Source organism: Phaseolus vulgaris, chromosome 9, assembly GCF_051622355.1.
Source record: "Phaseolus vulgaris cultivar YP4 chromosome 9, ASM5162235v1, whole genome shotgun sequence".
Classification (NCBI taxonomy): domain Eukaryota; kingdom Viridiplantae; phylum Streptophyta; class Magnoliopsida; order Fabales; family Fabaceae; genus Phaseolus; species Phaseolus vulgaris.
The window spans coordinates 14,132,926-14,157,129 of NC_143506.1; the positions used below are offsets into that span (position 1 = coordinate 14,132,926).

At 30.1% G+C, this 24,204-nt stretch overlaps 5 protein-coding genes across 7 annotated transcripts; 2 read left to right on the forward strand and 3 right to left on the reverse strand.

The window, feature by feature from the left end:
- Positions 1 to 1,778: 1,778 nt before the first annotated feature.
- On the forward strand, positions 1,779 to 3,923 carry LOC137822752 (putative cyclin-A3-1). The gene is made up of 8 exons (XM_068627743.2): positions 1,779 to 2,175; positions 2,269 to 2,501; positions 2,590 to 2,665; positions 2,746 to 2,822; positions 2,897 to 2,930; positions 3,016 to 3,165; positions 3,268 to 3,402; positions 3,491 to 3,923. The coding sequence occupies exons 1-8, from the start codon at positions 1,906 to 1,908 to the stop codon at positions 3,554 to 3,556; spliced, it is 1,041 nt and encodes a 346-aa protein (XP_068483844.1). The 5' UTR covers positions 1,779 to 1,905; the 3' UTR covers positions 3,557 to 3,923.
- Positions 3,924 to 7,719: 3,796 nt separating this feature from the next.
- Positions 7,720 to 9,989, reverse strand: LOC137822851 (putative cyclin-A3-1). The gene is made up of 9 exons (XM_068627859.2): positions 9,551 to 9,989; positions 9,247 to 9,473; positions 9,076 to 9,151; positions 8,905 to 8,981; positions 8,787 to 8,820; positions 8,541 to 8,690; positions 8,323 to 8,457; positions 8,079 to 8,236; positions 7,720 to 7,952 (listed from the first exon to the last, which is right to left on the reverse strand). The coding sequence occupies exons 1-8, from the start codon at positions 9,818 to 9,820 to the stop codon at positions 8,174 to 8,176; spliced, it is 1,032 nt and encodes a 343-aa protein (XP_068483960.1). The 5' UTR covers positions 9,821 to 9,989; the 3' UTR covers positions 7,720 to 7,952; positions 8,079 to 8,173.
- A 2,256-nt stretch (positions 9,990 to 12,245) lies between these two features.
- Positions 12,246 to 14,928, reverse strand: LOC137822094 (cyclin-A3-2). Its single transcript, XM_068626998.2, has 8 exons — positions 14,391 to 14,928; positions 14,054 to 14,286; positions 13,885 to 13,960; positions 13,698 to 13,774; positions 13,585 to 13,618; positions 13,345 to 13,494; positions 13,125 to 13,259; positions 12,246 to 13,036 (listed from the first exon to the last, which is right to left on the reverse strand). Exons 1-8 carry the CDS (start codon positions 14,673 to 14,675, stop codon positions 12,971 to 12,973), a joined length of 1,056 nt encoding a protein of 351 aa, XP_068483099.1. The 5' UTR covers positions 14,676 to 14,928; the 3' UTR covers positions 12,246 to 12,970.
- A 775-nt stretch (positions 14,929 to 15,703) lies between these two features.
- LOC137821011 (DNA-directed RNA polymerases II, IV and V subunit 8B) lies at positions 15,704 to 18,526 on the forward strand. 3 transcript variants are annotated; one of them, XM_068625399.2, is made up of 6 exons: positions 15,741 to 15,822; positions 16,070 to 16,131; positions 16,680 to 16,818; positions 17,064 to 17,197; positions 17,826 to 17,917; positions 18,250 to 18,526. In XM_068625399.2, the coding sequence occupies exons 3-6, from the start codon at positions 16,746 to 16,748 to the stop codon at positions 18,365 to 18,367; spliced, it is 417 nt and encodes a 138-aa protein (XP_068481500.1). In that variant the 5' UTR covers positions 15,741 to 15,822; positions 16,070 to 16,131; positions 16,680 to 16,745; the 3' UTR covers positions 18,368 to 18,526. The 3 variants fall into 3 exon arrangements, with proteins under 3 accessions (XP_068481499.1, XP_068481501.1, XP_068481500.1); XM_068625398.2 differs by lacking the exon at positions 16,070 to 16,131 and having other exon boundaries at positions 15,704 to 15,822; XM_068625400.2 differs by lacking the exon at positions 16,070 to 16,131 and having other exon boundaries at positions 15,710 to 15,822; positions 16,686 to 16,818.
- Positions 18,527 to 20,053: 1,527 nt separating this feature from the next.
- LOC137821927 (agamous-like MADS-box protein AGL66) lies at positions 20,054 to 23,574 on the reverse strand. Its single transcript, XM_090295657.1, has 9 exons — positions 23,390 to 23,574; positions 22,992 to 23,045; positions 22,668 to 22,683; positions 22,498 to 22,559; positions 22,346 to 22,376; positions 22,195 to 22,256; positions 21,963 to 22,062; positions 20,347 to 20,483; positions 20,054 to 20,267 (listed from the first exon to the last, which is right to left on the reverse strand). Exons 1-9 carry the CDS (start codon positions 23,572 to 23,574, stop codon positions 20,054 to 20,056), a joined length of 861 nt encoding a protein of 286 aa, XP_090151783.1.
- Positions 23,575 to 24,204: the final 630 nt, after the last annotated feature.

Consider the following 24,204-nt stretch of genomic DNA (forward strand, 5'->3'; position numbering starts at 1 on the left):
TGCATATTATTTTATATTTTAGTAAATTTTTATGATTGAAATATGGTGTATTTTGATTTTTTTTCCTAAAAAGATTTTATTTGACATTTTTCTGTTAGTATTTTACCTTTTTTCTTGTTATTTTATTTTTTATTTTGTTCTTTATAATACTTTATTGATTTTGAATTACTCTTTTTAAAAATAATTTAAATGGATTCAAACTAAATCATCTCTCTTTATATATATATATATATATATATATATATAATAAAAGTTTTAAAAGTAGTAAAACAACTAAAATAAAAGGAAAAGACTATTTAATATTCTGTATTTTTTCTTACAAGCATTAAAAGTTAATTAAACATTGAATTAAGTTATTTAATTAAGTTATCAAACAAAATTTAATAAAAGTGGTTGTAGGATTGAAATATAAATTTGGAAAGCTTTCAACTTATCACTTTCCAAAATAAAATAATAAGAATATAAATTTTATAAAAATTACAAAGAACTCAGTGAAAATTGCTTAAGAAACAAAAAAAAAAATATAACTATATTTCAAGAACTAAAATCATCTTTAATTTTTTATATATTAAAAATAAATTAATGAATATTATAGCTATTTTACATTAAAAAAAAAACAAGTACAAAAACGAATAGTTTTATGTGCATATTATTTTTATATTTAGTAAATTTTTATGAATGAAATATGGTGTATTTTTATTTTGTTTTCTAAAAAGATTTTATTTGACTTTTTTCTGTGAGTATTTTACCTTTTTTCTTGTTACTTTAATTTTAATTTTTTTTCTTTATAATACGGTTATTGATTTTGAATTACTCTTTTTAAAAATAATTAAAATGGATTTAAATTAAATCATATATATATATATATATATTATAAAAGTTTTAAAAGTAGTGAAACAACTAAAAGAAAAGGAAAAAAAACTATTTAATATTCTATTTTTTTCTTACAAACATTAAAAGTTAATAAAATATTGAATTGAGTTATTTAATTAAATTATCAAATAAAAATTTAATAAAACTGGTTGTAGGATGGAATATTTTTTTTTGAAAGGTTTCAACTTATCACATCCCAAAAGAAAGTAATAAGAATATAAAATTTATAAAAATTACCAAATCTAAGTTAAAATTGTTTAAGAAAAAAAATAGATAAAAAAACTAAATATAACCATATTTCAAGAACTAAAATCATCTTTAAATTTGTAGATATAAAAAATAAATTAATGAATATTATAGCTATTTTACGAAAATAAAAAACAAGTATAAAAACGAATAGTTTTATGTGCATATTATTTTATGTGCATAGTAAAAGTGGTTGTATGATGGAATATAAATTTTGAAAGGTTTCAATATATTACATCCCAAAATAAAATATAAAAAATATAAATTTTATAAAAATTACAAAAACTAAGTGAAAAAAAAAATTGTTTAGGAAAACAAAAAAAATATATAACAAAAATTAATATAACTATATTTCAAGAACGAAAGTCAAATTTATTTTTTTAAATATAAAAAATAAATTAGTGAATATTATAGCTATTTTACGTAAAATAAAAATAAAAATATATAAAACATTTGTCAGTTTCCACATGAGATTACAGCAGAAGGCGGAAAAGAAGCGCGCCCTTCCCGCCATATGAAAATTCTCTTTTATTCCTAAACAAACCCTAAACCACACTATACCTTTTGAATTTGGAACCAAAACGAAAATGTGAAATTTTCAGTCACTCCAAATCTCGAAATTTTCAGATACACTAATTCATTTTCGAAACCCTTTTTTTTTTTTTTCTACCCAATCTACATAAACATGGCAACAATCTCTCTTCCTCACCCAACACTCCAATCCCATCTTCTTCCATTGATCTGTTCTTTCCCTCACTTCCAAATTCACCTGACACAAGGAGCAAGATGGAAACTCGTGCAGCCGCAAAGAGAAAGGCAAATGGTGTGGTCTTGGTTCAAAAACAACACCCCAAAAGGCATAGGGTTGCCTTGGCTGAACTCCCCAATTTACCAAATCTTCTTGTCCCGGGATCTCAAAACACTACCAAAGAAAAATTGCATGGTGTGAAGAATCCCAATGTGAAGAAGCCATCTTCCACAATCAACCTCTCTTCTTACCCCCATATTGATGAATCTTTTGTTTTTGACATCTATGAGTATCTTCATGAGATGGAGGTAATCTTGATTTCTTGACATTAACAAATTCTTCATTTTGTCCTTTGAGAATATCAGGCATCTCAATTTTAATTTCGGTCTTTTTTTTCTCAGATGCAGAAAAAGAGGAGACCAATGGTTGATTACATTGAGAAAGTTCAGAAAGTAGTTACACCAACCATGAGAGCAATGTTGGTGGACTGGTTAGTAGAAGTAGCTGAGGAATACAAGCTTCTCCCCGACACTCTTCATCTCTCTGTTTCATACATTGATAGGGTTTTGTCGGTTAATCCTGTCACTAAATCGAGACTTCAGTTGCTGGGTGTTTCATCCATGTTCATTGCATCGTAAGGCCTATATTTTGTTTTTAAGTATTTCAATCTTTATTCTCTTTAATATGCTTCAAAATTAAAATTGCGTCTTTTTAATACGTAGCAAATACGAGGAAATAGACCCACCTGGTGCGGAAGATTTTTGCAATATCACTGATAACTCATATGACAAGGCAGAGGTAATGATCTTTGTTTGTGATTTGTCTTTTGTTTAACAATTTGGTTTTCATGGTTACTAATTATATATATAAATATGCAGGTTGTTGAGATGGAAGCTGACATACTAAAGTTCCTAAAGTTTGAAATGGGAAATCCTACTGTCAACACCTTTCTCAGGTAAGGGCTGAATATTGTGAATATGAATATTTAACCTCTGTTGAGATGAAATTAATTGAGTGTTATTGTTTCAGGAGGTTTGCTGATGTTGCTTCTGGTAACCAAATGGTGAGTTAAAGTGCTCCACTTACTCTCATTCACTGTCTTAAGAGTTTTATTGTGTTGTTTACTAATTGTTTTTCTTTTCTTCCAGACTCCAAATTCACAGATTGAATTTTTGGGCTGCTATCTTGCTGAGCTAAGTTTGCTGGACTACGATTGTTTGAGATTTTTGCCTTCTATTGTGGCGGCGTCAGTTGTATTTCTTTCCAGATTTATTATCTCGCCTGAAGTGCGTCCATGGGTCAGTATTTTCATCTTTTGAATAGTGTTATAAGTTGATGTTTAAAATAGTTAGACCTATTAACCATTATTCAAGATACTCAAAGTTGAGAACTTATTGCAGACTCCTTCTTTGAGTGAATGTTCGGGTTACAAATCAACTGAATTGAAAGAATGTGTTCTAATCTTGCATGACCTGTATATGTTGCGTAAGGCAGCTTCCTTCAAAGCTGTTAGGGACAAGTACAAGCAGCAAAAGGTGATTATTTTTGTATTTTTTTTAGCTATTGAGTACCTACATTCTCATTATAACAAATGGAGTGACCTGAAATCTTTCATTGGAACAGTTCAAATGCGTGGCAAGCCTGTCTTCTCCTCCTTATGTACCGAATTGTTACTTTGAAGACCAGTGATGCAGTGAATTTTTGGATGAAGAAATCTCAGTTATCTCTTAAATCATTTTTGATAAAGCATAGAACACATTTCAATAGTGTGGTTGACTTTTCTTGTTTTGAACTGGCCTGTCGGCTTTAGAAATTTATAATGTATAGATTTGTCTTTAAATTTCAAGAGAAGCAGGATTGCATAAGATACTGATGTTCAATTGCATTTTCTGATGAACAATCATGGAGACCTTTGAATATGGAAAGGGCTAAATTACCATTCTTTTTTGTTACCCATAGCATTTATTTATCTAAACGACTCTTTTCTAACACTTGTAATTGCGTATTGAATGGCTATTTAAGCCAAAGCTTTTAATAAAAAGTGTCATTTATTCTAGTTCTTTGTGCTTTTTGTTCTCATATTCATTTTATATTATAATAGTTTGGTATGAAGGCCTCTACTTCGCTTGAAACATCAATGCAAATTTTAGAATACTTATAGTAGAATATAAGATGGTCATTGGAGTATGCTAATTGAAAACTTCTTATGAGAAATATTAGAAACTATGTCGAGTGAGCAAGTGAAATCATACTGGGGCAAAGTAGAAGAATGATGAGATAAAACTGAAGGCCCTAAAAGTGAAGAACTCTCTATCTAGATTGATCTAAATGTTCTCTACACCATTAAGAAGAAAAACATTTCTAAAGAAACATGAGATGTGAGAAGTATGAAGAAAATGCATGGGTAGGAGGTCTCATTTTCAAGCTGTAATGGTTCCTGCACCAAACAGCCGCACAATATCCAATATTTTGATACAAAGGGAGAAGGGAAATCTGTTATAACCTACACTCCCTTTTATCCACAATTTCACCAATATATGGTTCTTTCAATCCGGAAAACATGCGAGAACTTTACAAGTGTGGCTTCTTTTTCCAACAGAATTATGGTCTTCATTCATTTTACCCGAATCACCATTTACATGTTCTTTGATGCCGTTTTCTGGACATTTTAACCATAATTTGAGGATAAAAGAGAAGATGCGTAGTTCATTTAGGATGTTTTAATCAGATGAGGTAATAGAACTATGTTAAACGAACTCAATGGGAGTATTCCAGAATTATTGTCTTGACCCAAGTCAATGTATGGGTAAGGCAATTGAATTTCTTTAAAATTTTCTCTATGAAACATAAGATAAATTATTCCAATTTTTCTATTTTTTTCAAAGATTGAATAAGTAGAAATGTTTATTAAATGTTTCCGCATAAGGAGAAGAAAATTTAATTCAAATGAGTTGAATGACTTTTTCAAAACAAAGAGGGATTGAGAGGTTAACCATTGCTTATATCTCGCAATAGAATAATGTTGGTAAATGAAAAAAGACAACAATTATGAATATGATTCGTTCCATGCTATCTAATAAGAAAATGTTATGAATAAAAAAAAACACACCCAAAGATAAACTAAGAACACAAATTCTACTGAATAATCTTTATATTATTATTTCTGCACTTTACACTCAAAACATCCACAAAGGAAACAATTATTCCTTTTACACATGACTTTCCCTGTCTACCAAACTGAATTAAAAAAATGTAACCCTCTTCACTAAACTAGTTGGTCTTTATTTAAAAACCACTAACCGCTACAAACCATTTTATTTAAAGACCACTAACCACACTAACCCTACCTTACAAACCACTGATTGTTACTTTACAAACTAATAACCGCTACCTTACCCTTTATTCCTTACATTTTTCTTATAATATACCTTCCAAGTTCTATCCTGATTTTGTGTCCTAACATTACTCCCCTCAGACAAAGCAACTTTGTCCTCAAGGTTAAATTATGAAAATTGTTCCTGAATGGTCTTCACATCTTCCCATGTCGTTGTGTCCCTATCCCCCTCATTCCACTTTATTAAGATTTGTGGGATGGATACTCCTTGGATGAATAGTTCACGTCTATCCAAGATCTCTATTGGATAAGAATTTCCCGCCGATCCTTGTAACTCTTTAGGCAACTCGGGTTGAACTTCGTACGACCCCACTGCCAACTATAGTTGAGACACATGGAACACCGAGTGTTTTCGAGCCGTGTATGGTAGTTGAAGTTTAAAGGTCACTGGACCCACCGCCACTACAACCGGAAAAGGACCATAGTACTTGGCGGCCAACTTCGAATGTAGTCGGTTAGGCATCGATAGTTGTCGATGTGGCCTAATTTTAAAATATACCATATCCCCACTTTAATTGAAGATGGTGTTCTATGGTGGTTGGCAAAATTGGACATTTGATCTTGCCCTCCTTAAATGAAATTTAAGTTGTGCTAGGGCCTCATCCCGGTTCATTAATCTTTGTATTATTGCTTCTACACCTTACACTCAGAACATCCACAAAGGAAACAATTATTCCTTTTACACAGGACTTTCCTTGTCTACCAAACTGAATTCAAAAAACGTAACCCTCTTCACTAAACCAGTTGGTCTTTATTTAAAGACCATTAACCACTACAAACCACTTTATTTAAAGACCACTAACCACTACTTTTCAACCCACTAACCGCTACTTCACTCTTTATTCCTTACATTTTTCCTATAATATACCTTTCAAGTCCTATCCTGATTTTGTCTCCTTACAAAAAAATTACATATATTTCATGAGAGGGAATGAATTGGATTATTTATGTCCTAAACAAGTGGCTTACCTTCTCGATAATCTATTTAACTTAACACTATGAATTTTTTTAAAAGATTTTTAAAACAAAACTAAAAAGATAGTTTAAACAAAATTAATATATTTTATTTGCCAAATTATACTTTCATTTAGGGGTGGGCAAAAAATCTAATTTTTTTAAATTACTACATTTCTTGCACTGCTCTAATCTATTAAAAATCCATTTATATAAATCCAATTTTTAATTTCATTCACATTTTATTATATTTTCATATCAGATTTCCATTTTGTTTATACAAATTTTAGAAATTAGAAAATCTAAATTTTTGGATGTAGTCTCTCTAATCATCTACCCAAACTACCTTTCTATACTTTTTCTCATTTAGGATTTCCTCTTTCTCTCTCCTGCCCCTCGCCAGCTCAGCTCTTATTCACTTTTTGAAATTTTATTTGCTCTCTTTCACACACATACATGGAGCAATCAAGTTTTATATATATTTTTTCATAATTTTATTTGCTCCAATATTTTACATATAATAAATTAATATAATATTTTCAAAATTTAATTAAAGTATTATAGGTAAGTGTATTTTAATGTTAAGAATTTATATATTATGTTATTTTTATTTGTTTTGGTATTATTAAATTATAATTCTATTATATTTTCTTAATATTTATATAATATTTAACTCTTTTACATATTATTATATTAATATTATGTTATTTTTTTTTAAAAATATAGATTTTGATTTAAAATACAATTAACTCTTTTTTATATAAAAAAATGAATTTAGATTTAAAATCTAATCCAAATATTTGAATTTAAAATTCAATCCAAATATTTGGATTTGGATTTTCAAATTATTTTTATAAAAACTATGAATTTGAATGATAAATCTGATCCAAATATTTGGATTTAAATTGGATTGTACATAATTCAATCCATGACCACCTTTCCTTTCATTCATCTGATCTCCCAACTTATAAGAAACCTTCCATTATACTGCTACTAAACACATAGATTCATCTTCCTCTTAAAGCAACAAGGTTTAACTTTAATAGATGAACAATTTCAATAGGATTTAATCCAAGATGTACTTAATGTATTTAGGTTATTATGGAGTTAATTGGTCAAAATAATGTACCATACTCATATGCAGAGAAAAAAATCAACTACTTTTGACTGTTTTCCCCCCAAATGATATAATTCAATTAGTGAAATTTGATATAACTAATTTTTTTCCCATTTTAAAAAATATAAAATGAAATTACACTATTTTGAGATTTTTTTTAACACCATTTAGAAAAATCGAACACTGTTTATTCCACTGTAAACTATAAAGATAGTATCCTCGTTATACAGGGGAAACTGATGCTGGAAAAGAATAAAACCAACCCTCAGATATTCATGCTAATTGATACATCATTCATTTATAGGACCTAAATCTGGATACTTCTAACAAAAAATTGATAATAATAAACTAAGAACAAACAATATAATTAAGACACAATTTTCAATCTAAGATTTAAAACAATATATTTATTTCTTTATTCTTATATATTACTTGTCATACTCAGTTCTACTATACATTACACTTAAATTTCTAAGGCTAAACCTAGATCTAATCCCTGATAATAGTTACAACACTAATTTAGTTCTGAATATCTTGGTCTTTGGCAGTACAAGAAGATCATCACATCAATGATTGGGTAATGGACTTCAGTCTCCGACAAAGCATACAATGTAAGATCCCTGCAATTCAAAGCAATGAAATCGTTAGTTATAGGTGAAGACAAAAGCTAAATAGAGCTAAGCATTTCCACCAAAAACCCATAATGTGCAAGAATTAACCAAATTTAAGAGATCCAAAGAATGTACCTATCAAGATAGGTTAATTGCCAAATACCGAGATTCTACATTAATAGCCATAGTGCACTTCAAAACAGGTTTATCAAGGAATTGTCACTCCATCACTAATCTTCAAAGTAATAACTTGGTACATGTGGAGGAGACGGCAGGTTTGCCACATACTTGAACTGTTCAAGTAGAAGATTTTTGTCGCTCAATTTGTCATAAGGAGAACTAAAGTATATTACAACAAAAAGAAATGCAAAAGTTCTACCTTGTGCTGCTTATATTTATCCCTAACAGATCGGGAAGATGCTGCCTTTCTTGAAAAATACAAGTCATGCAAAGTGAGAACACAAACTTTCAACTCAGCTGGTTTGTAACCTGACCATTCACGCAGGGAAGAAGTCTGCAATAGGTTCTCAAGTTCAAGTTCCTTGAAACAACAGTAATACTTTTCCTCTTTTAATGAGAAACAACATAAATACTCACCCAAGGATGCACTTCAGGGGAGATAATAAAACTGGCAAGAAATAAAGATGATGCTGCCACAATTGAAGGCAAGAATCTTATACAATCATAATCCAACAAACTTAGCTCAGCAAGGTAGAAGCTCAGAAACTCAACCTTCAAATTTGGTGTCTGACAGTTAAAAAATAAAATAAAATTAGAAAACAACACAACAAAAACAAAGTTTTTAAGATAATTAAGATGAATGGAGAGAGCAGATCCCCATACTTTTTTATTCACAGAAGCAACACCCAAACACCTCCTGAAACAATAATCATACCCATTTAGTCCAATTAATTTCATTTCAAAGAAGTTAGATATTCCCATTTCAGTATAAAGTTCATACTTTAGAAAGGTGATTGAAGTAGGATTGCCCATTTCAAAGTTTAGGGACTGGAGTATTTCAGTTTCCATCTTTACAACCTATGTCACCACCAATAACCATGGAAACCAAAGTGAGTGGAAAAACAAACAAATGACATATTGTAATAGCAGGAAAGACAAGAATAACATTTACCTCTTTCTTTTCATAGGTGTTATCAGTGATGCTGCAAAATTTCTCCACACGGGGTGGATTAGCTTCCTCGTACTTCCTGCAAATTTGGGGAAAAGATGTAATTGTGAATCTACATGTCTAGATAATGGAATAAAGAGAAAAATCTTCGCAGAACTAAAACCAGAAGCTTACGAAGCAATGAGCATAGAAGAAACACCCAGTAACTGAAGCCTCGATTTGGTCACAGGACTAACAGATAAAAACCTATCTATATATGACACAGAGAGATGAAGAGTTTCAGAGAGAAGCTTGTACTCAACAGCAACATCTACTAACCAATCCACCAATATTTCTCTCATGTTTGTGGTAACTACCAACTGAACTTTGTCCATGTAGTTAACCATTGGTCTTCTCTTTGTCTGAATATGATAAATGGTGAAAGAATTAAGCACTATATAATTTCAAGAAAGCAACAACCTTGAAATGTCAGAATTACCTCCATTGCACGAAGATACTCATCGATGTGGGAAGCATACTGTTGGTCAATCTGGAGAGAAGAAAGGGTATTATTTAGGGAATATAGTTTCTTGATATTGGAATTTTTCAGACACTGCCGTTTCTGTTTGCTCAGATCTTGAGTTTTGGGGACAATAAGGTTTGGTAAATTGGAGAGTTCACCCAATACAACCCTACGCTTCTTGGGGTGCTGCTTTTCCACCACCACACCACTTTCCTTCTTTCTCTTTGCCGCAGCCCGAGTCTCCATCTTCTTTCTTGCGTGTTGTTAATTTGAAAAAGATTGTCAAAAAACAAAGAAATGGAAGAAAAAATAACTAGAGAGGGATGAGTTAGCATAAGTTTGTATGATGAGTAGAGAAGACAAAGAGCGGTTTTTTGAAATGAAAATGAAAATGAAAATGAAAATTTCAGGATTTGGGTTTGGTTCCAAATTCAGATGTTTTATTTGTTTAGAGTTGAAAGATTTGTTTTCCCATGGCGGGGGAAGGCGCGCCACTTTTCAAACTCCTGGTTAAATTAAAACTAACTTATTTAAATGATTTATTATATATATATATATAATAGTATTGTACTGTATGTAATTTTATATTGTATTAATATTTTTAATAATATTAATATTAAATAAGAAAAAAAATCAAAACAGTGTTAACAAATGTTGTTTCATTACTTTAATACAATTTAAACTTTAATGAATGAAATCTTGAAAATTGTAATGGTGTTAACTACTTTTAAATAATTGAGGATTAAAATTTACAAATACTTACTGTGAATTCCACCATTTAAGAATCCTAATTATTTTTTTATTAATTAAACACATTTTAAACAGTAAATAATATATATTATATTTAATAAATTATAAAAATGTATCAAATTGTATGTCCATGTGTGCACGTCAGAAAGAGTTTAGTGTTTATTATAAAATTGTCATGAATGGAAAGTTTTCTTCTTGTTAATTACTTAACAAATATTATTAGAGTAAACTTTGTATACTGTAAACAAAAATAGATCAAAGTATGAATGGATATATTAAGATAGTATAGTGTTAAATCTACTTGTAATAATTAAACAATAAGGTATTTTAAGTATTATTTTTGTTTTGAGTTTTATTGAAAGAATCCAAATTATAGCTGAATAAATGTTTCTTGAGAAACAATAATTATTGTTGAGAACAAAAACTAAAAGTCAACTTTTGCTTTAATAAACACTAACAGTAAATGATCTCTATTAAACATGTATAAATAGTTGGAAAGTACCAATCCATTTAATTCTTATATTGTTGATGTTGAGAAACCAATCAAATAGATTTTTTTTAGTAAAGTTGAAAAGAAACTTTATAACATGATTTGTTACTTTGGAAATTTCTCTAAAAAAATTTACATTGCTTAGAAAGCTATATAAGTTAGTAATTCAAGGACTAAATATGAGCATATATAGACTTTATTTTTGTATTCATTTTATTATTTGTTTTTATTACTTAATTTTTTTTTCCTTTTAAAGTGAATGATAATTTTTTTTTAATTTTGCTATAATAAAATATAAATCTAATTACACAATTTTAATATATTTATAATAACATCATATACTTTCATCATATTTTCCTGTATATTCATTATATGTTTGTAAAAAAGGCATATTGTTCTTATCATATCATAAGAAATTGATGTTACATATATTTTATTTTATTTCTAACAAACTATCATTCACTACCACATCTTTTCCTACTGTAAATCAAAATACATTTATACTAAATTCTTGAATTTTTTTATAAATGTAATTAGACACATCTTTTTACAACATTAGGAATATTATTAGACTAGGAAGTAAAAATATCTGAATTATAATTTAGCTTGTTACTTTTTCTTATAGTTGGTCTAAATAATAAGATAAGAGCAAATATTTAAAGTTATTTAATTATGTATGTCAAAAATATAATTTTAAATCTATTATAGAAAGAATTTTATTTTTTATAAAAATATGTTTCTACAATATTATCTCTTATGCATACTCTTTAAATTTAAAGAAAATTTTGAGGATCATTACTCTGTCAACTTATTTCTTGATAGATTTGAAAGGATATATATATATTCTTGAGAAGTGTTCAATTCTTAAGTATATAATTTTTTATCAAGATTTTAATTTTTTTTTCTTCTCCTTTTTTATCATGATATATATATATATATATATATATATAAATATTATAGACATTAAATTAATTAATTAGAATTTTTTTACACCAATCCCATTTTAATCACCATTTTCTTTTGCACTCTTATTTTATTTAACTATTTTAATCTAATAAACTCAGTTTAAATTATTTCTAGCCATCCTTTAAATCAATTTAGGGTACTCAGTACATAAAATAAAATTACACATACATATAATATAGAAAAAAATATAAATCCTTTTAAAAAATATGTTTAAAACCATGGAAGTTGTTACATTGTTATTTCAAAAAACATATATTGAAAAAGAATTTAACTTAAAAAGAAAAGAAAGCATTTAAAAAATCATTACTATTCAATCGCATAATATCCTTTCTAAATATATATTTAACATAATTCTTGTTTATCATTATTACTATTGTTTTAGTCTAATCATGATTTGTCTTTTATTTATCTTAGTTTGATTCTTTATTTTTAATGGCATAATTTAATCATTTTACATATTTAAAGTGGTTTAAATTTGTCATTCCATCAATCTAAAATTAACTCTATTAATAATCTGTTAAAAAAAATATTACAGTGGAAACATCGAAATCTAGATCTCTTGGTATTCTGCTTGGAACCACCATAAGATGTTGGTGCTTTATTGGTTGAATCACTCTCTCCCTTGAGATTGCTCTTTCATCATGTGGATCAATGATGTGAAAAAAATTCTCAAATACCTTCTTTCACAAAGTGACTTACTTCAAGAGACATTTTCTCATGAAGACAAGCTGATATGTCCATTACCATCTACTTCACAGGAACAAAAGTTCTCTGGAATGAACTATATAATTTTCATCTTATACCAAAATTATAACAATAATATATACATGCAACTGTGTCCAGTATTATCCAGATCATGAATGTATGTCTTTTTCTTCAAGGCCTCATTGATAACAATATAGGTAAAAAGTCTCACATATTGTTATATCTGTAAAGAGAATTTGCCATGATAGTTCAACAGGAAAGGTGACTGAACATTGGTAGCTAACCTTGTCCAAGTGTCCTTGCGATCCAAAGACACAAATCTTGCCAATGGATTTTGTAAGAAAGATCCATCAAAATAACGGCCAAACAAAACGCACTGTTGATAGATGTAATGTCCAGCAAGATTTAAAAGACAACAGCTTCCATCAGATTAGAACACTTCACAATTGTGACATCTTTTCCAATTGAAGATAATCCCCAGAGCATCACTGAGTTTCAAAGTAATGACTTGGCACATGTGGAGGAGAAGGCAAGTTTGCTGCAAACTTAAACTGTTCCAGTAGGAGATTTCAAGTCACTCAATTTGTAAAAATCAGAATTGAAATATATTATAACAAAATAAATGAAAAAGATAAGTACCTTGTGCTGCTTGTATTTCTCCCTAATAGCTTTGAAGGATGCTGCCTTTCTTGACAAATACAAGTCATGCAAGATGATGACACATTCTTTCAGTTCAAATGCTTCATAACCAGAGCATTCACACAAGGAAGAAGTCTGCAATAGGTTCTCAACATTGAGTGCCTTGAAACCAACTACTAATTTATTGTATAAGAAAAATTGTATAACATAAAACATTTACCCAAGGATGAACTTCAGGAGAGATAATAAATCTGGCAAGAAATACAGCAGATGCTGCCACAATAGAAGGCAAAATTCTCAAGCAATCATAGTCCATCAAACTAAGCTCAGCAAGATAGCAGCTCAGAAATTCAAACAGTAAATTTGGAGCCTGAAACAATAAATCATGACAATAATTAGCAAAAGACACAATAAAGCTTTCAAGAAAATGGAAAACAATAGATAGATCTGTTTAACTTACCTTTTGGTTATCAGAGGCAACATCAGCAAACCTCCTGAAACAATAACAACACTCAATTTCATTTCAACAAAAGCTAAATATTCATACTAACATTTAGAGTATAAATCTCGTACCTTAGAAAGGTATTTACAGTAGGATTTCCCATCTCAAACTTCAGAGACTTAAGTATGTCAGCTTCCATCTTTACAACCTATATATTACCATCAATCATGTAAGTCAAAGTGCAGGGCAAAGAACATAAAAATAAAATATCATAACAAGATTTTGTGCTAAGAATAAGAGATAAAAGAGGGTATTTACCTCTTTCTTATTGTATGTGTTATCAGTGATACTGCAGAAAGCTTTAACACGGGGTGGGTCAACTTCCTCGTACTTACTGAGCATAAAAAATGAATGCAATTGTTATGTCTAAACACCTTAAATTGAACATTTGTTGCAAAATTAATTAAAAGAGGTAATGAAATCTTACGCAGCAATGAGCATGGACGAAATACCCAGTAACTGAAGTCTTGACTTACTAACAGGATTAACAGATAAAAACCTGTCTATGTATGAAACAGAGAGATGAAGGGTGTCGGATTGAAGCTTGTACTCTTCAGCTACCTCTACTAGCCAATCCACCAATATTGTCCTCATGATTACAGTAACTTCTCTCTGAACTTTCTCGATGTAATCAACCATCGGTCTCCTCTTCCTCTGCATCTGAAAATCAGATATTTAAAATTTGAGACAGACCCCAACAAGACCAAGTTGCCCGCTTCGAAAAAAAATTAAAACTTTGTTGACAAAGAAAGAATGAGAATTACCTCCATTGCATGCAGATACTCATAGATGTCGGAAACATAAGGTTGGACAATCTGGGAGGAAAGGGGAGTGGAATTCGCAGGAGAGGGTTTCTTCAAATTTGGATTCTTCCGACATTGCAGTTTTTCTTTGCGTTGATTTTGAGTTTCGGGGACAATAGCATTTGGATAATTTGAAAGTTCACCCAAAACAACACGCTGCCTTTTGGGGTGTGGCTTTTCGACCACGACCACAGGGGCAACAGCCGCGGTTGCCTTTCTCTTTGCTGCGGCGGCGCGGGTCTCCATCTTGTTCCTTGAGTGTTGTTAGTTTGGAAGAAGGAGAAAGAAGAGATCAAAGGAAGAAGATGGATTGGGGGTGGTGGGCAAGGAAGAAAGATCGGCATAATGTTTATGTATATATAATGGGTAGAGAATTGAAAGAGCGGGTTTTCAAATGAAAATGAAAATAATTTGGTGTGTCTGAAAATTTTGAGGATTTAGCTTTCGTTCTAAGTTCAAACATTTAGTTTTAGTTTGGCGAATGTTTTAGATTGAAAGTGAAAAAAAATTGAGAGTGAAAAAGTTTCTTATGGCGCGCAACCCGGCCAGGCGGGCTTCTTTTCCGCCAAGTCGTGTAAATAAAAAGCTCAGTTTTTTTTATCGGCGCCTAACCTAAATTATTTAATTTTTTCATTTAATAATAAATTTTGTTTTAATTATTAATTTTAAAAATCCTTTTCAATGTCCATAATTTATAAGCTTTTCTTGGTCCCTTGATTAAATATGCACACAATTGTTCAGGTAACAATTTATTTTTATTATCAAATATTTTATGCATATATTTTCTATCTAAACATTCATGTGAGTATATATCGGTAAAAGATTATGGATATAATTTTTTAAATTATAAAGATTAAAAGTAAGAGTTAATTATCTTTTTATTTCTTCTACATTTATTTAAAAAATAAAATCAAACTTTATAAAACAATCCACGTCAACTCCAATAAATAAGAAAGTGAGGGAGCAAAAAATTAAAAAAAAAAACATATTATCACACTTTTTAAAAATAAGTGACTTAATTGAATATTTTATTAATAAAAAGATTAAATTAAATTAAATAAATAAATAAACTAGAAAGTAATTAAACCTAAAATCAAATATAAATTTAAAGATAAAACACATTTTAAGTGAACAATATAAAAAGAATAGAATAAAATATATATTGCCTATATATATATATATAAAGAATAAAATAAAATAAATAACTGAAAAGGGTAAATATACTTTAAATTTAAAGATACAAAATATTTTGAAGTTAATAATTACATATTTTAGCAAAAGGAGCTTAGATGAAAATCTCTGTATCTTGCTTCACTGGAACACTCTTTCTTCACAACAGCGGACGCAGATCATTGAACTGCCTATAGCGTCTCTTCTAAGAAGCCTATTCTTGGTGGGTCTCACACAAATCACTCTTTGTTCTATCTTTTGATTTTATCTTGTATAGATTTTCTTTTGAACCACAGAGGCTGAATAGAATTTTATAATCAACCTGTATAAAATGAGTTATGGCTTGTGAAATTTCTATTATGAATACAATTTTTCTATTATGCTATGACATTACAATTATGACTCTTTTTTTTCATTTGTTTTAAAATTACATTTATATTGCTTTTATGCATATGTACAAGTTTTTTTAGTAGGAGAAGGTAGGATCATAAGATCATGCAAGTCAGGAGTTTTTGCCACTTCTTGATCCTAGGTAAGAATCCATTGATGCCCTTATGCATGAGTCAGCCCTTACCCTAAGATGATAAATTTACTATGTTTTTGTAAATATGTGCATCAAAACAAGTAAGAACATTAATCCTAATCTGAATTCCAAAAGAACAATTCAAGAACCTCATTCCTAAATTTTTTTCAATTTCAGAAGTTGTGGATCTAAATAACAACTGTTGTTTCAGTGCATTATATGTTGTTTGTTAAGAGATCAAAGATAGGAGAAAGCTGGAAAGTAATGGTACACTATAATGCACTGTCTTCAGAACTGTAATTAGGAATTAATTATGATACTGGTGTGGAAGTTGGAAGATTAAATTATCAATTTGTAATTATTGAAATGTTTTACTATTTTCCTTAGATGAATCATGCCATCACATATGAAATGTTGTGTCTTAGATGTTAAGAGTTTGGATATCACAGTAGTGCTACTGTGGTTTCTTTAATGTCCATACATTTAGAATTTCAGTTAGGCATAAATAGTATAGTGTTCTTCCTTTAAATTCTTAGTGCTAATCTGAACATGCTCAGTGTCAGGCTGCTGTTCTGCTCTGGAGTTCGAATAACTGAAACTAATTGGGATTGAAGGAGGAGAAGATGGGTGAACTTCTTTTTGATGATATTTTCATGATTGAGAATCTAGACCCAGATGGTAAAAAGTATGACAAGGGTAAGCGCACCTCTCATTTCTTTGTATCATTTTTATTTAAATTTTTTTAAAAATCAAACTGCTTTATAGTATGGTTGCCTTGTGTATGCAAAGCTATCTTATAGAGTTGATAATGTGATATTGGCTGAAGTAGCGCTGTATGATTTTTAACTTGAAAGTTGCCTCAACATGAATAATTGATTATTAGAAACTATGGCTCTATTCTGTTTATTAATAGGGCCAGTTTCCTGGGTATTTTCTTGCAGTTTCTCGGATTGTGGCACGGAGTGAGAAGAGTGACATGTACATGCTTCTAGATGTAAATACTGAGATTTATCCTATAAAGGAAAAAGAAAGATTTTTGATGGCTTTGTCTCCTTCACTTGTTTTGAATACTAAGGTAAACTAATTCATTTACAGTTCCCTGCTTTACTGTGGTTTTAGACAATATGAACATAGTTCTCTTTACTCAACAATTTATTTAAACCTTTTACATAGTTCAACTGTAATATAGGTTTTGTTGTGTGCCTGATATTTTGTGAAAATTGGCTCATTGTCACTCGGTCACATTATGGGGAGGTGCTTTCTGATGGTGCTAACTAAACAACATGAACTGGTTCATGTAGATTCAAAATGAAAAGGCAGAGTCAAATGGAATTAATGTGTTACATACATTGAAAATATAAGTCATTTTGTAGTTGATTGTGGAGAAAGGTCCACAAAATGACTGTTGAAAGTCTCTCAGAATGTTACCCTAAGATTATCTTCTTGCAAATGCATTTATTTTGAAACTGGAACAAGCAGTTCTAGTGCCTGTATGGGATCAAACAAATTATAGATGGTTAAGGATTTCTTAGTGTCACAATAAATAAAGAGAAGTTTAGGAGGGTGTTTCAAGCTGAACCTATCATATTACGTTACTTACTATATTACTTATGTCAAAGGTATCTGTTAAATTAAATTCAATGATTTCTATTTGTCACAAAAGTAGTGAATGTTGGCTTCACATTGAATTGATCTTTCTCCAGGATGGCTCTGTGTCAATTCAAGACAAGTTTGAATACATCATGCATGGAAGGCTGTATAACATTGAGGAATGTTCAAAACCTCAGTTTGAAGTGTACGTACATTTTTTCCATATTGGTGTTTTACTCCATTTTGTTCTCGTTAGCAGTATCATCTAGGAATCTTTGATGTTTAATCAAATCGTCCTTTACATGCAAATTGAGTTAGCAGAGAAATAGTTTAGCGGCATATTTGTAAGCGTTATGTTTCTCTACTTATTTCATGGAGTTTGATTAGAATATAATTTACATTTTGCTTAATGGAGTCATCTTTCTAATCACAGTATGATGGTGCACATTTTTTCTTTCATAGTTCTACCTTCTGAGTTTATGCTTTTATTCTTGAGATTGGTCAATTCTCCAACCGAGTTCTTTTTTCTTGCACCAGGGAGGTATACGCATCATTTGGTGGGCTTCAGTTGATGCTGAGAGGACATCCTTCTCATTGTGTTAAGTTTGCAGTTGATCAGAAGTTGTTCTTACTAATGAGGAAGATTGAAAGTTGAATCTGATGGTGGTGGTGGCCTAAAAAAGAAAGACTCTAACATTATGTTTAAGCAATTATTTATGATATTGGATAAGTAATTTGCATGAACTATTTAGAATTCTTTGAAGAATGAACCATGTTTTAATGTTTATTGAAGTTGTTTTTTGGCATATTAAATGTGTTTGAGATAATTGCTAAATTAAATTATTCTTATAATCGATTATAATCAGAATAAGTTTTTATTTCTGTATATGGTTGCTGTTGGTGGCTGCGCTTGTTTGCTATGTAGGTAAGTGTAAAAATATGAATTTCGAAACAAAACACACTGTTAATGGTTGCTGCAATTGGTGTAATGGCGATTTCAGGTAATATTATTTGGAAAAGACATTTTGGAATTGAAATAAATGATAAATTTCTATGTTATGATAATATATTCTAGATATAACAAAGAATGCGTTGAAGTTGGTTGCACAGATTTTGTAGGTTAGATCATGTGACTCTGATTCTCTCACTTTCTTTAAAGACAACAAAATTTTCCCAAATTTTTCATTGCTTAATCTGTAAAAGTATTTTATATTTTTTAATTTAGGACCTTATTTTGAATTGACTAATTCGGATAAATATACGAATCAAATTTATTTTTGCCTATGAAAGAACCCAATATACCTTTCTGGATTATCCCCTTTATGATATGTTTTTGAATATTCCCATTCAATACATGATGTAACATTTATAATGTGTTAATATATATTTATCATTTTAAGAGAGTAATTCCTAATTCATCTTTTATATATAGGATTTGAAATCCTTTATGAAAAATATGTTTTCTGAAAAGATTTTTTTTAGAAAAAATAAAATTCTAGAATTTTTCTAAAAGTAATTAGATTATTTAAAATTAAAAAAAAAACAAATTTCAAAACAAAGTAATAATTTCAAAATCTTCGTGTTTTTAAATTCATAAAAAAAATGTATTTTTTTTTCAATCTTATATAGGTTGGAATGTTGTCGATTTGAGCATCAAGATATTATTTAAATAATTATTTTTTAATTTATGTTGATATTAGTAGGAATTATTATTTAATTTAAATTATTATGATTATTTTTGTTGTTATTAATATTATGAATTATTATTATCTCTCATTTGATATTAGCCAAATATTAGGGAGATTTTTTTTTTTATAGATATAAACTAGATTCTTTTCAGTTAATGTTGTCGTGATTACTTTGTTATCGATGTCAGCAATATTGTTATTTTATTATTGACACCACTATTAATTTTTGTCAGTGTTATTTTGAAAAAAATTAAACTCACATCAACGGATAACTTGGCAAAAGATTTCTAACTAAAGATATTAACTTAAATAATTAACATCAATTAAATAATTAAAATTTAATAAATATAAATTATTTTATTTCAATAAAACATTTTAAGCGATATATGTTCAAATTTAAGATAAAATTCTCTATCCCATCTCAATATTAAAGTTTTTCCTATAGCTATTTGGCCAAATTAAAATAAAGTCCATTACAAAAATATTTTATCTAGAACAATGAGAACTAGGGTTTGCATTGCTTAAGCTAACTTAAATTACAAGAATGTAAAGAGTGAGTATATATAAAGCAAGGGTCTAAACAATCCTTAAGAGAAACTAAATAACAAAACACATAGAAAGCCAATAAAAGGCAATGAAAACTAGAAGATTATCTAACACCAGTAAGTACCCAAAGGATGAAGATGCTCCCAAGATGACGAATTCATAAGAGTAGTTTGTTCAAACTGAGGACACAGTATTGTATTATTAATGCCAACGTCTAAACTATTCCTTGGATTCATTTCATCATTCTGATGCATGTTTGCAGAATACACAAGTCTCGAAGTTGGTGTTAACACACCAGCAATGCTATGTGGTTGTTGATCTCTGAGTTCAAAGAAAAGGGATAAACATTAATTTGACGAAAATTTAGTGTGAGAAATGGATTAATGACAATAAAAATTACCTGGTAGGAGCAGGGTCATAAACATTCTCAAAGTTCAGAGTTCGAGCATGTGGATTTCCATGTGGAAACCAGTCTACTGGGTTCTTTGAGGCGCTGGTGACAAAATTATTTACATCTACACTTTTTGCACCATGTACCTAATCATCATAATATAATTAGATTATTACTTGCTAATAAAAAATCATAGTTACAATTTGTAACCAATAAACGGCTGAAATCAAAATATGTTGTATACCTAGTTCCAAATTTTTAAAAAATGGTCACAATTGTTGAAAGCTGTAACCCTGTGACAGACTGTCTAGTAACTAATTTATTATTATCCAACATATAGTAAATGAAGCTTAAACTTAATTAGGGTTTTGTGTAAATTACCAAATTCTCTAACTAATTAATTAAAGTGAATTTACATATCCAACGTAGAATGAAAATACATCAAACAAACTTCTTATTGGTTAAACTATTTAAGAATACATCGGAATGATGGTATGTTAAAAGGCAAAGCCTCAAGAAGAGTGTGGCAACGAATGCAACACTGTGGGTGGAATACGTGCATAACAAAACTTGAGCCAGAGCTTTTTGCTGCATAACTACGGATAGCTACATATTTGTGAAGTCCTGGAACTTATAGTATGCTTTTATATCCGTTTCTAAACCAGTTATTGCAGCTGCAATTGTGGTGGCGCATAAAGGTCAGCTGGGAATGTTTTAGTCACCTTTTCAGGTCCTACGTTGGCGCATAAAGGGTGATGGGCAGGGGGAAGATGGTTGGTTTTCTCTGTATGCTGGTGCATGAGTTTTGTTCTATGTAAAGCTATAAAGAAGGGTGCTGCAGGTGCAAGGCTGGTTATCATGTAGATTTATGCAGCTGATGCAAATTTATTGCTGGAAAGTTTGCTACTGGTTCAGTTTTTTGGCAAATTTGTGTCTCTAGTTTGTATGCTCCTATAGGTGTTATGCAGGCTCAATGAGACAGTAGAAGCCATACAACCTGCTCCTTAATTTTGTCCCCTTCCTTTGAGACTCTTCGGCATTCAGATGTAAATATAGGATCAAGGAACCCTCAAGGGGAAGTACAAGGCATGCATGGAAGCACCTAAAAATATGTGCACTTACAAATCAAGAGTTTTTGGAGTAGGATTCCACGCAGTTCAGAATGCTTTGGTGGTTTTTATGGGAATCATTTGTATGCAAGGCTTTTCTCAACTTCAAGCTTTTTTTGGTGGTCTTGGTTGTTTTTATGGTAGTTGAGTAGTTTTATCTCTTAACAATTACATGTTTATGGTAATTGGTTTTGATTTTTGTACATGCGTTGGACACTCCTAAGTGTATCATTTTAATTAATTTATTTTTGTTGATAAAAAAAAACTGGAATGGTGGTTATTAATTATTGAAATGTGAGCTTAATGATATGTTTACGTACCTGTGGGGAATGAGAGGCTTCGGAATTATTCTCCTCCAAAACACACTGCAAGACGAACAATAATTTGTCTTTTAATTTGAAGACATTTCAAAAGATTAACTCATTATTTAATTAGTATGATGTACTTAAAAAAATAGCAGTACTAAATATATTTGTGGCTGCAAGTAATTGACTGTGCTTAAGCAAATAGACTAACCTTTCGTAATTGCACTTGTTTGAGAGTTTGACGAAGGACATATTCACGATATTCAGCCTCTCTCAGCGTTGTGATCTCGGAAGGATCACCTTCAAATATCCTAAAAAACAGTGAAACAATGGTCAGCATGCTACATTAATTCCCTCGTCAACATACCAGAATTTGGTTTTGGTTTTGGTTTAGGTTAAATTGTTGATAAATTGTAAGCAATGACAAAGTCAAAGGAATCTACCTTAGTCGTTCTTCCATCTCTTTCAATTGAGACTTGCAAGTAAAAATTTCTCTTCGAACCTCCTGAAGGTCGCATATCAGTCAAGCACATATATAGCACCTTTGAAGTTGGAAAAAAGATTATATTTAATGCTAATTTGTTGACCAAATACCTCAATTTGGGAAACTGATGAAGTCATTGGGCTGCATTGCAACACGATAAAATTGTAAGTAATCAAATGCAGATTGTATTCAAATTTATTGTAAAAGTTTAATAACAAACAAAATAAACAGTAGCTATATAGAATAGAAATAAAAAAAATACCTAGGGACTTGACCTGTTTTATCAGCTTCATCTTTCAACTTACCAAGCAACTTCTGAACGTGCTACAACACAATGGCAAATTGTATTTTCAGAATAATATTCCAAAAACTTCTAAAATCGATGTCATGTTCAAAACTTTATGTGATGCAAGACTAATTAAATTCATTTACCTCTTGGTTATGCATCCTTTGGAGTTTCACGACAGCGTACAAGAGCACATTCACGATACATCAAAGGTTGCAACATTAATTAAATCAAGTATATTAATTAAGCATAATAAGTTATACATACATCATGTCAAAAACAAGTTAAACATGATTAAGAGTAAGTTTAGTAACAAACTAAAAATATAAAAATAAAAGTATTTTTTAACAGAGAAGCTATTTTTGTCAAAACTCTAAAAAATTCTTACAATTTTCTGTATCCGGATAGATTCTAAAATATTTAAGAAACATCAACACAAATTATCTCGAAGTTTGATGAGAGGTTCTTACCTTCCGTGTTCACCACTCTGAAGGTTAACATATCGTTCTAGAATTTCTTCAATGCTTTAAAATATATATTTAAAAAGAAAAACAAGTCATTAGATTTTCAAATGAAGATCAAAGTTTTAAAATAGAATAGATAAAATCAAGGAACGAATTATTTTCTATATCAACTTATTATATTCAACTCCACCAAATGAAGAAGAAATTTTTAACATATAAAAAATTGTAATATATACGCATAGTTAAATTAAAATATATTATAAATTTCATTTTACAAAGACACCTTATTATCCCGTAATTGATCTTGTAAATTTAACTCATTTTAAATTTACGATTGTCCAATAATTTATGAATTAGTTTTGACCTTGAAAAAAAAAACTAGGGTTAGATAGAAATGAGCAAACCTTTTGTTGCCAGAAAAGAAACTGGGTCTTCCAGATGGGGAAAACATGATGAGAGCCACATCAACATCACAAAGAACAGAAAGTTCGTAAGCTTTCTTGATGAGTCCATTCCTCCTCTTGGAGAAAGTGACTTGCCTGTTTGTGGTGTTCTCAATCTTCTTGATCTGAAGCTTCACTCTCCCCATGTTTCACCCTTCTCACACCACCTTAGAAAGCCTATAAATATACAGGAAAAAGGAAATAATCAACCCCTCATAAAAATGAATGAAAGAGGATTGAATAACCGAGCCACACGTTAACCCATGTGGAATACATCTGGAGACAAAAGCGGTGAAAAGAGAAGAAAACAAGAGAAAAAGAGGAAGAAATGATGGAGATGAATTTTGTCTGTGTCTGGCCATTTATAAAAGGTGACGCCACAGAGCTAAGATAGTGGCAGTGTGTGTATATACGCAGATAACTTGAAGACCTTGTTAAGCACCTAATTAACATGTTTATTTTCTCACCTTAGTGCAGCAACATGTATAAAACACCACTTTTAACTATTTTATCCCATAATGTTATTGTCACTAATGATATTTACGTTCGTTTCACTTCCTCTTTTTGTACTAAATATAGGAGAAGAGTGAAGTTTGTCCCAGATAACATACACATGTCACTAGTGCAGATAGTAAAATTACAAACTCATGCAGAGAAGCAAATATGAACCAGTTTTGTTTTTTTTGTTACTAGTTATTATGAGTTATAGGTGCCAGAAGTGAGGGTGGCTAAGAGGATAGAGAGATCAAGCTTGCGGTGGTTTAAAGCGTGATAAA